Source organism: Morone saxatilis, unplaced genomic scaffold (genome assembly GCF_004916995.1).
Source record: "Morone saxatilis isolate NCDOM2014 unplaced genomic scaffold, NCSU_SB_2.0 Contig17, whole genome shotgun sequence".
In the NCBI taxonomy this organism is placed as follows: domain Eukaryota; kingdom Metazoa; phylum Chordata; class Actinopteri; family Moronidae; genus Morone; species Morone saxatilis.
The window spans coordinates 27885475-27897712 of NW_023339729.1; the positions used below are offsets into that span (position 1 = coordinate 27885475).

A 12238-nucleotide genomic window follows, 5' to 3' on the forward strand; every position below is an offset into this window, starting at 1 on the left:
CAACATACACGATAGCAGCACAGTCAGTCAAACATAGGCAGGGTATTGTGCATGTTGCCTTGCCTTATTGTGCCCATCACTAAAAATAAGAAGATGCACATAATGAATAACTAACATGTTCTGTTTTGTACAATGAGAGAAAGCTGAGATGCCTGGAGACTTTATTTCAAACAATTCCAGGGTTTCTAGGTATCTCTGATGTATGATTTCCAGTAAGTTCATTATTCTCCACATCTGTTTGGGGGATCCATTGCCATGGAAACTGCCTAGGGACTCCATTAGCAAACAGAGAGGAAGGGAAGATAAAAGTTTCTTACTAAGAAAATCAACAATATATATACATACATGTCCTGTCACAGCTACTTAGCCATTGTTAGTGAACCATAATGTGATATATGTTATATATCTTTGTATTCTTCTGAGCAATTTCCACCGGTGCAACAATATGTGATATATGTGACAATAAACCACAAATCCAGAATGGCTGTCTGTTGTAGACAAGGAAATATAAGCTAAAAGGAAAAGAGAAGTATTTTCTACAGAGGAGATTTAAGCAAGTAAAATGTACACACAGACCACTTTTCTTCTCAGTGTATAGCATTGGTTCATTGTGTGATTATTCTAAACAGAGCATTCTGACATTCTATACCAACATCATGTGATTGGCTGTGTGTGTGTGTGTGTGTGTGACCTAAATCTTAAAGAAAGCCAGGCATGTGAAGCGGCGGACAAACAGTGTGTGTTTGAGCTGTATATGGTTGTGTGTTGGTGTGTGCGTGTCAGAGCGCACTCATTTTTCTCAAGAATGCTCGTGGGCAGAGGCAGGGCCGGTAACGAGGGGAGATGGGAGAAGACAAAAAGGGAGGGAGTGAGCGATGATGCAGCCAATCTAAAAATAGCACCGCCTCCATACCCCTTCTGCCCCCAACGCCGCCGCTCGTCCCCCTCCGCAATCCTTCCATCTCTTTCCTCCATCTCTTCATCATCTCTCTCTTTAATGAAAAAGCCTGCAAGTGGATGGAGGGGGGATTGAGGTGTTACTATCCTCCTCCACACATCCTTTGTTCCATGGAGAGAGGAGTGCATGAGTCTAAAGACGGACCGGAGAAAGGGGACGGAGGGAGGGCGAGGGAAACAGAAAGGTTCTGCGTGCTTGCTAACAAACTGTTCTAGTTTGACATCAAGTCACGGACTCCAAATGCCAGCTAAAGATGTCCTCTCAGTTTCTCTTTAAAGTGGGAATTAGTGGTACAGCTTAGTAGCAGAAATGGCTGTTTATTACCATATGTAATATATTGAGTCACTTTTGTTATTGCTCAATAATACCAGTGACTCAGGCATTACTTCATCTGGTAAGATGGACGGCTGTCAAAACTGACTGTACGATGCATGCTGTGTCCCTACGTTTGAACAAAAAACTGCCTGGAATTGCACGAGAGAGCTACAAATTGCTGATTGCTTTTAGAAAAACATTTCAACTATGAAGGCTAACAAGCCTCAGTCTCAAGCCAAACATTTAAGTGGCAAAAACCTGCTACGGTAGCAGTTTTTTTGCATGGCGATACATAACCTCAATGCTTTGATGTGAAAGGTCACTCATTCTTCTTAAATACTGTGTTTCAATAAAACGTTCTTCTTGAGGTCTATGTGACTTCATGGGTGACTTGAATTAAATATGAACAGGCAGTCTAGGCCATGTTCAAACAACACTTACAAACAACAACAAACAACAGTAATAGTCAACAGCCATACTTGCAACTCTGTGAGGGTGTTCTAAATGCTAATGAAAACTGAGCTAGCTAATCTGCTAATCTGTTATTTAGCAAGTACATTGTTTACCTTGTTTAGCATATTAGCATTCTGACAATTACTAATTACACAGTATAGCCTAGGCTGATGGGAATGTCATTCGCTTTGCAGGTATTTAGTATAAACCAAAGTGACATATGGCCAAATTGAATATTCTTCTGCACTAAATGAAAGAGTCAGGGGATCACTAAGGGGAGGGGGGATATCAGTGTGAGTATGAAATTTCATGGCAATCTATGACAATTATTTTTTCAGCTCATACTTAATGAGAAGGAAAATACACATCAGGATTAATTTCTCTGTTCTGATATAAACAAGTCTTAAAGGACCAGTGTGTAGGATTTAGCGTCATCTAGCAGATTGCAACTAATTGAACACCAACACCATGCGAAAGGCCCTGCAGCCATTGTTTGGTTGGTCCTTTCTGGGATACTGTAGGAACATGGTGGTTCAACATGGCGGACTGGTGACCCGTGGCTGTAGATAAAAACGGCTCATTCTAAGGTAACAAAAACACAACAATCCCTTTATTCAGGTGATATCAGGCCTAAGACGCATAGCTGGGCCGGCACTGGTATAAAGGAAGGCATGGAAAATGGGGATTTCCCTCAAAGGATGATAATAATATCAAACAATATCAAAGCAAGGTGACTCTATTTTCTTACTTTCTCTCTTTACTTTTTCTCCTCACATGTGAAATGGATTGTACCTCAGAAGTATCAGTCTTGAAATAATGAAGTCAAGTAAATTTAACAGACTCATTTTGTGCTTCGGCTGGCATTTCAGAAGTTCAATACTCGGAGTTAGCAGCAAAAATGTTGTATCCCAAGTGTGGAGCAGACAGTGGAAAGAAGGGCTTGAAAGCAGATAAAAAAGGAAAGGTAAGGTAAGAGAAAAAAAAACTGCTGTAATCCCCATTGTGACTGACATCCCTGTTTCCTCCCTGCCTGGTTGTTGGCCTTCATTGGTCTGGGCTGTCAGTGGATGTACAGTCTATTGTGTGTTCTCCCTTTGTATCGCTGTCATTTGTCACATAAACAGAGACACAACAGCTGGGTAAACTGTCCAAGCACCTCACTAACCCAAGGTTCACTTCTAGCTTTCTGTCTCTCTTTTACTCTCTCAATCACACACACACACACATTCAGAATCCATCACTCACCACAGCAAAATCCTCACACAGACTGCAGACAAACATAAACACAGTCAATGTCGGTCTTATCCAGACAGAACTAGCTCCCTGGTGGTTTGGTCTGAGGGTTTGTCAGTTGGATGGAGTTGTCTGATCTCCTGTTATCAACTGAAGTACAAAGTAGACTGCTACACTGCACTGCAGGGTGGAATACTAACACTGTGGGTGTTATGTATGTGTGGTCTCATATGTATGGCCTCGGAAAGGGTGTTTCAGTAACGCTGTACTGATTGGAGGAGGAGAGGAGAGAAAAGAGGGATTAGATGGTATCTTAGTAACCTGCTCCTGTTATTGACTCCATTTTGTAGCCCTTTGCATCTCCTCTCCTCGAGGCAAAGGCAGACAGGAGAGGAGAAGAAAATACAAGAAAGGACATGGGAGCGAGGATGAAAGGAGAGGAATGCAGAGGAGCGTAAATAGGCGAGGGATTAGATGCTATCATAGTAAACTCTACCTACAATACAGTTGACTCCATTTTGTCGCTGTCCTCGTTCTTCCTCCACCTTAGACTGACCAACCCTGTCAGGATAAAACCTCTCCAGCACGTTCTTACAATTAAAGAAATCAATATTAGATTTTTAACTTGCCACCATGCATCTTTTTAATTAAGCATTTGGTTTAAGAGGGTTTTAATACAGCCAAGAGTCACAAGGTGACACCGTGTAATCCACCAGCTCAATTAAAGACGAGAAATTATAGATTTTTGTATTATATTTTTTTGTTAAAACAATACACAATATTGAACAGTCTTTGAAAAACATATTTTTCCATGCTTATACAAGTGCAGTGTGGAGCAACGTGTCTTGAGTTACTTTTAGCATGTGCAGGCAGACAGCATAAGTACACATTTAGGTTTATATAAAGTCCCTGTATTGGTGCAGGATATTTATGAGAAAGCATGTCAGTCTGTTTTTGATGGTTGTTGTTTTTTGAGAAATTTCTAAAAACTACACTTTTTGTTAATGAGTTTGCAATATAAAGTTAAAAGTGATGGCATCTCAGAGATATGCCCCCAAGTGACCAGAATTTTTTTTTAAATTCAGTGGTTACAAGTTAGTTAACTTAACTCAAAGCTTGTCCGGGTGTTTAGGTTCAGGTAAATTGTTTCTCATAAGAGATACACCTATATCTTTTTCCCCACAGACAGAAATAATCTGAATCCAGCATCAGATGCAGGATTTAAAGAAACTTCAACATTTTGATTTTTTTTTAAAAATGATTAATAATTAGCATGCTAAATCTTGTTTGGTAGTACTGACGAGAACTGAAAGAACATTTTACACTAGCTGTTTCCCCATTTCCTGTCTTTATGCTATGCTAAGCTAACTCACTGTAGCCTTTTATTCGTTTGGACTATTATATGACACTAAATATGGTAGAGGTCAGCAGTGCCCTGGTCCACTTTGAGGCCTTCGGTGTAGAAAAAGGTTGAAACATGAATTGTTGAAAGCACAAAATTAAAAGGTGGAGGGATTTGTAAATGATGATTAAATCCTATTTTCACACAATTTTAACAGAATATCTAATGTATGATTATTTTCTGAATCCTCTATATCGTCATTCACATAACATCTTTGCTAAGCATTATAAATGTATTAATCATTTCAGTGTGTGTTCAGTAGCTGTCATACTAAATTTCAGAATAGCGGAGAAAGGCTAATTTTTCTGCAGTCAAACTCCATATTTGAAAAGAAAACCCAGAGGCACATTTGGGAAAACCTGTTTGTGAAAGACACGAGGGATTATTCATAAAACTCCCCTGCAGGGTTGTCGTGACATTATGGGCTGAGAGCGTCACGCTGAAGAATATACCGTCTGACTACAGCAGGTGGTATTCTTTGGGGGGCTTTTATGAATTATTATAAAAAATGCAAGTGGAGAAAAGGCTGAGTTCATGGTATACAAATACAATACTGAACAGAGAGTTCACATAAGGGAATTAAAAAACAATTGTTGATTCTCTTAGTATATACAGATTCATGAAAAAATAACAGGATTATAGCAAGTAGACTCCTACCACAGACAAAACAGTACAAAAGACAACCGTAGTAAAGCCTACAAAACAGTAAGAAAGCTTTTTAATAGGATGAATGAAGAGTAATGAATGTCCCCACATCTTTGGGGACAGTACAAGGGGTGTGTTGTGTAGCATTGTGTCATTTGACATATGTGGCACAGATAGAAGACAGGACAGATAGAAGAAGGAGTTAAAGTGCAGTAACTAGTTTGTGCTGATTTGGGGACATACTGTGATAAAAGTGCTGCTTTTCTGGAGTGCAGATTCTAGGAAGTAGGTGTAGATGTGTGTGAAGACACCGCTGGGCTTAAAAATGTTAGACATGGGTCTTTTGGTGCGCCACAGTCAGCCTCCGTGTTGCCTTTCACAGTAAAAAGAACGAAAAACGTCTCTCCCACAAAATGTTTTCAACTTGTATCCTGTTTATTAAGGCTCTTTTATCCAAAGCTTCTGAACGCACCATGTGCCCCAAAGGGCTGCCTTATTTCTTCTCTCACAGTCCCATCCCTTCTTCTTTTCTCCTCTGCAGCTTTTCTCCATCGTGATCTTCGGCTGCATTGCCAACGAGGGCTACATCAACCGCCCCAATGAAGTGGAGGAGTATTGCATCTTCAACCGCAACCAGAATGCCTGCAATTATGGCGTAGTTATGGGCTCCATGGCGTTTCTCTGCTGCATGGCCTTCCTGGCTCTGGATGTCTACTTTCCCCAGATAAGCAGCGTCAAAGACCGTAAGAAGGCAGTGCTGGCTGACATCGGGTTGTCAGGTAAACCCATTAGCTATACACACACACCTACCTTATGTCTAATAAAAATACAACATAGTGGATCGTTTTTGTTAAGCGCCTTTTTTTCCTTTGTATTTTTAACACTCATTATGTGTCGACTATTTTTTCAGACATTTAAAGATTAAATGAGATTAGGCATTTATCACTGAGTAAGCCTATACAAATACAGAGTGGGCTGTATTATAATAACCACGTAAACCTCTGCCAAGTACCACACTAAAAGAAAAGCCATCTGATTTTTTCAGGTCAGGTAAAGATTCATTAGATTATCCCGGTTTAGATAAAATCTTTTTTAACCAACATATTTGTAATATGTTTTCTTGCTAAATGCACTTCCAACATACTCTCTATGGAAGAGTGAAGCTTCTTAAGAGTAAAACGCAATGTTGAACTGCATGTTGTAATTACATGAACACAGAGACAGATGCATGAACATGGGTATAAAGACATTAGAATTGATACAAATTAACTTGGGACAAATTATTTCAAGTGAAATAGCCCTTTCAAGAAAGATTCATAAAGCGACGAGCAGCTTGTAAAGCAATAACACTTAGAAGCTAATGGAATAATAAAATAAATAACTACAAGGCAATAACATAGCCATGTCCCACCAATGCAGTTTTCTAGCTTTCAGCACCACCCAAAGACATGCCAAGATCAGGTCAATGACCCAAGGATTTTAAATTTTATGGAAGCTAGTTATTAAATTAGTTTATTAAGGTTGTTATAGCACACATTTCAGCAAATTCAGCAGATAAGAAAGAGACTAAAATAGGCTAAAAGCTGCATAGCACTCCTTGCACTGCACTGTGAGCAACCCTTTTAATATTGCAGTCATTTGACACAATGGTAATGGATGGATAGAAGGATAATGTGTGAGAAAATTTGGTTTTGGTGGAGTTTATGAACAGCAAAGTTAATTTTAAATGCTGTATCAGCATTGCCCTCTTATCAAAGCATACATCTGTACTCTTTCACACTAGTTGTGTGCTACCATACAGTAATGCATTAGGGTAGGGGGTCAAGGTGCTTTTCTTGCAGGTAAGTTATATCAGTTTAAAAGGAAGAACATTCCCTTTTTCCTAGACAGATCAAAGGCCTGCAAATACCCCACCATCAGAGAAAATTAGCACTCTTTTGAGTCTGTGGCCTAAAAAGATTACATGGTTATCATCACAACAAAAGAAGAGAAGGTGTGAGAGGGATAATGAGGAGAGGAGTACTCTTCTGGCGCTAACAAGCCTCTGAGACATTGTGCTTTGGTGTCTCAGCCAGTGGCTTCCTCCACTCCTCTGCTGCACTGCTACTGCAGTGAACTCAGACATGATGACAAGATAGTCAAGTGATGAGTCAGTTAATGAGGCCGTTCCTGTCACATACAAGATTCTCCCTCCCTATTTTCATCACTCATACACTTTCTGTCTCCTTCTTTCTCTCCCACTATCTCTGTGTTGTAAATGATTTACCGTACTGAAACAAGGGAACATCTGGTACAAGTGTCCTGATTGGACCTGGATGTTTCTGATCTTCTCCCCCCCACTGCCACACTTCCAACTGCAGTAGATGTGATGGGATGATGTTTAAATCCCCTTATTATTCATGTATAGTTATAACAAACAACTGGTCAGCAGGATGGAACCGTGTCTGGTTTTTGGGGGTAATTTCTGCTTTTCTTTTCTCATTTTACGTGAGGCGTTCCACAGGGGTCCATCTTTGGTTTGTTGTCATTTTCAACTGATCCACAGCTGTCTGCACAGCCTTCTTCATTGTTATGTTGATAATATACAATTCAATTTCCTCTTTTGACCTCAAGCTATAACAGTTTAGCTTTCTTGGTCATCCTTTCCTGTGAAAGTGTCAAGTATTGTATTCAGTCCAAGAAAGCTTTACAATCTTTACAATGTACAGCACCTTCTATTCTGTAACCCTCGATTAAGATGCAAACAAATAAGCATTTTTGCCAAGAAGTCAAAGTATTCTTTTACCAGTTATATTCAGTTAGAAACATCTCTAAAATAATTTGGTCTTTAATCCAGTCATAATCTGAACAGAGCTACACATGCTTTCATAGCTTCTTTATTAGATGTATTTAACTTTCCAAAAGAAGGTCAAGAAAAAATGTTCTCTCAGGTGGTATCTTGTTACAGTTATATCATTATCTTAACACTTGTCTCTGTGCCTGTCTCTCTTTCCAGCGTTCTGGTCCTTCATGTGGTTTGTGGGTTTCTGCTTCTTGGCAAACCAGTGGCAGGTGACCAAGCATGAGGACAATCCACTGAGGGAGGGAGGGGACGCTGCCCGGGCAGCCATTACCTTCTCCTTCTTCTCCATCTTCACCTGGGTAAGTGCCTCCACACCTCCCTGTATAACTAACAGTATAACACAACATGATATAATACCTGCCATTAGGTGGCAATGGCTAGTGCTATAGATGGCCTAAGAAGGAACTGAATACTTAAGATTGTGGATCACCTTTCAACTCCTACTTTGCTTTCCAATTAGCTATTGAAAATGTTTATGCCTTGACTACTGTTCCTCCTTCTTTTTTCTGGTTAGTGCTTGGATGTGTGTGAACCTTTTAATTCGTATGTGTACATGTGTACTCATAAATGTGTGGATGTTGTTCCAACAGGGTGCTCAGACTCTCTTCTCTATGGAGAAATTAAAGAATGTGTCGTTTGAAGAGGAATACACCAAGCTGTTTCCCCCTCAGCCCAATCAGCCTTTTGTCTGACTCTGCTTTGTCTTCTCCCCGTGCTGCCCTAACCATCCACAGCTGGTTCTACACACTCCTGTTACTTACTACTGTGGCTGCACTTGTTTAAGTGTGCCCCGTAACATGAAATAGTGCTGGAAGTAAGCGTATAAGAACAGTTGTACCATCATTGTTGGCAGTAGGATATTGCTTAATGTTTTTGCCTATCATAGTTAGATAACTTACTTCCTGACTCAAGGACATTATAATGATAATGTATGTGCAGGTAGGTTGATTCAGTTGTTGATCAATAGGCATGACTCAACAGTTACATCGCCAAATGCTGAGATTTCTGGCCTTAAACACCTACTTAGATTGCTGTAATCCGTTTTGGTATGAAAGCTCCCAGCTTGCTGGAATTTTAAAATGCTCCTAACCAAAAACTAATGTTACATATTCATGTAGATGTCTTTTTAAAATTTTGATAGAACAAGGAGTCAAAAGATAAAGAAAAGCCTGCATACTGAATGTATCTTTTGGTATATTTGGTTATTCAGTTTTAAGATGTTGACCACAAAAACTTTTTTGTTCTCCATCTGCCATGTGCTTTCTGTTTTGGCCAGTTTTTACTTAAGTCAAAGCAGGCAGGTCAGCAGTGTGTTGCTGAGGTGGGTAGGTGTATGACCGGCACACACACACTCTTCTCAGCTACCAAACCTGGAGCATTTAAACAAGTGCAGTCTCAATTTACAGAGCAGGCCACCACTTCCTCTCATCATTAACCTGAAGGTTTACAGAGTGATTTGTGCTTTGTCTTTTCACTGTAGGGGTTGGAATTATTAAGTTTTATATGAAACAGCTGTTTAAAACTTGATTCATCCGATCATTGTAATGAGTTTTTATAAATTTGCATCACTTAAAACTGGTTTTTAATTGCCTTAAAGGAATAGTTTCTGGCCTCTACATAGCTGAGATGACTTATACCACTATAATATGAAGCTTGAGCCGGTAGCTGGTTATCTTAGTTTAGCATAAAGACTGAAAACAGGGTTAGACAGCTCGGCTGTCTCTGTCTGGAGTCAACAAAATCCATCTACCAGCACCTCTGAAGCTCTCTTGTTAACAAATTATATCTTATTTGTTCAATTTATGCAAAGTAAAGACAACATTTTGGAGTGTTGTGGGGGGATATGTGCCGGACAGTTTCTTGGCCACGATCAGTTACATCCCGTAGTGACAGGACTTCAACCAGCTGCTGGCACCAGCCTCATATTGGCAGACACTAAATTAGTATCAATCTTCTGTGTATTTCCCAGAATGTCAAACTATTCCTTTGATTTCTCCAGTTTTGTGTTTTTCTGTAACTCTATGCACGTCCATGCTTTCCAATCTTCATAACTATTTTATTACGTTTAGTAGCTAGATTAGTTGTTCTTTTTTATGGCTTTTTGAGATCGGCTTCGCAGTTTAAGCAGACAGTTTTAAGACAATTTAATTGAAGTATCAAACTGTTTTATAGCATATTCATATGATTTTTATGGCTTGTAACTGTGCATGTTATTGGGTCATAAATACATTTTTATTACATGTATACTAAATTTAAATGTTCCACATCCATATTAACACAAAAAAATCTGAAATATTCAGTCAGTAAATTGTGTTATTATTTTCTCAAACAAGAATAATAACAACAGTTTCTCTCAAAATGTATTGACTTGTTTTCTGCAATCAACCAACCCAATAAAATATTTGATGGAGAGTGGTGTATCAGACTGAAAGACACCAAACCGACAGATTTGATCTGTCTGCAACATCTGATTGAGCCAAGACACACAAGTAAATAAAACCCTTGTGAAAGTTCCCATCACTGAGAGCTTGAATCAGCTCAGCTCTCTGTGGTTTTCTCTTTTCTCTCTGAGTGTGTTTGTGTGCTCATGATGTCTTTGGCTTTTGCCCACTGTTACCTTGAAACATCTCTAATTATCAACAAAAATGAGATTTGTGGTATTTTATAGTGCATGGCTTCAGCTGCATAATGCACGCAGTTACAGTTTAATTGCTTGGTCCCTATCCCACTGTGGACTGGAGTGGTGCTAAGGTGGTGTTTCTCATTATGGAGCTCAACAATGGATAAATAGTCTTTTTGCACTACTGCCTATAGAACTAACGTGCTCTGACTGACTAAATGATTCTCTCATCGTATCTAATAAGCTTCACAAGCTTTCCAAGCCAACTAATCAATGTTTCCTTTTCTCTCTTTGTTCTCTCTCTTCTCCCAAAACATCTGCTCTAACACCACTGCATCTCTGCTTCCCATTCTATCCATTTCTCCACCTTTCACCCATCTGTTTATCCTCTTCGCCTCCCTGTCGTCTTCCATCTGCAATCCCTCACTCCCCAAGGCGGGCCAGTCCTTCCTGGCCTTCCAGAGGTACAAGCTTGGGGCCGATTCAGCCCTCTTCTCCCAGGAATACACGGATCCCAGCCAAGACGCAGCCGGAGCCCCTTACACCTCCTTCAGTGGGGATGACCTCGAGAGCCCAGGAGGAGGAGGAGGGGGCCAGCCCAACAGCGAAGGGGCCTTTGATGGCACCGGTGGCTACCAGCGTCAGGACTACTGAGATATTGGGGGGGAAATCACATCACTATCACACTAAAAATACTGAGTCAAAATTGACCCAGTTTGGGTCAACATGGCACCGATGCAATACCTGTACCAATGGGTAGTTTTGACCCAGTGTTAGACACAACAAGCTTAAAGGTAAACTTTTTTCAACCAGCTTTGTGTCATTATAACGTGGGTAGTGTATGCAAATGAACAATGTTTACCTTCTTTCCATGTTGCCTGCACCTACAGCTTCTCATGCATTTGCCAGAAGAAGTCTTTTTCCTATTTTGTCCGTGGAGGCTAGGATACAAAAAAAGCATAAGTACAATCTGTAGTTCGAACAACAGCCCTAGAGCCATGGAGAGTCAGGTGGACTTTCGCCAGAAAATGAAGGGGAAGCTCTGGGTGCAGGCAACATGGAGAGAAGTTAAACATTTTTCATTTGCATATACTACCCACATCGTAATGATACAAAGCTGGTTGAAAATCAGCAAAGTTTCTCTTTAAGCTTGAAAACTGTCACAAATGTGTTAAGTGTACAACACTGCAAAGGATACACATTATTATTAACAGTAATATAAAAAACATTTACACTAAGTTAAAACAACACATTGTCTTGGGTGGTTTTCTATCCATGGGTACTGGGTAAAGTTAACACAGTATTGCATTGGTGCTATATAATTTTGATTGAGTGATTATTAGTGTGTACATGCAACAATTAATGCATTTAGCTGGGGGAAGAAGTTAGTGGAATTTACACCCATGACACTTGAGTGATTGGGCTGATTTCCAACTGTTTATGTATGATAAAAAACAGAATTTATCTCTAGGTCACTTGTCTGCAACAGATTTTGAGAGGCAAATCTAACCTTGAGGGGTGGGACAGGAGGTCAGTTAGGTGTGAGTCTGCAGTAGAACAACAGCAAGGGGTTCTGGACATCCATGGGAAGGGGTTGTGGGATGCAAAGAGACACTGGATGCGGTTGTAGATGTCAGTGAAAGTTTAGTCGGGAAAGTGGGAAGTTATTGCAGAAGCGGTCACCCTGTAGCAGATCAGTGCTTGTGACCACATTGCCTTCATCTTCTGAGGTCTGCTGTCAATCAGCATTGAAATACACACACACACACA

General features: G+C 40.1%; 1 protein-coding gene across 2 annotated transcripts in view; it reads left to right on the forward strand.

The window, feature by feature from the left end:
• Positions 1 to 12232, forward strand: part of LOC118327490 (synaptogyrin-1-like) — a 22535-nt gene extending 10303 nt beyond the window's left edge. Inside the window, exons 2-4 of one of the 2 annotated variants that reach the window (XM_035660863.1) lie at positions 5548 to 5785; positions 8002 to 8147; positions 10904 to 12232. In XM_035660863.1, the coding sequence (XP_035516756.1) occupies positions 5548 to 5785; positions 8002 to 8147; positions 10904 to 11122 (603 nt within the window). In that variant the 3' untranslated portion in view covers positions 11123 to 12232. Of the gene's footprint in view, positions 1 to 5547; positions 5786 to 8001; positions 8148 to 8438 lie in introns of both variants that reach the window. The other variant, XM_035660865.1, reaches the window with a different exon arrangement.
• Positions 12233 to 12238: the final 6 nt, after the last annotated feature.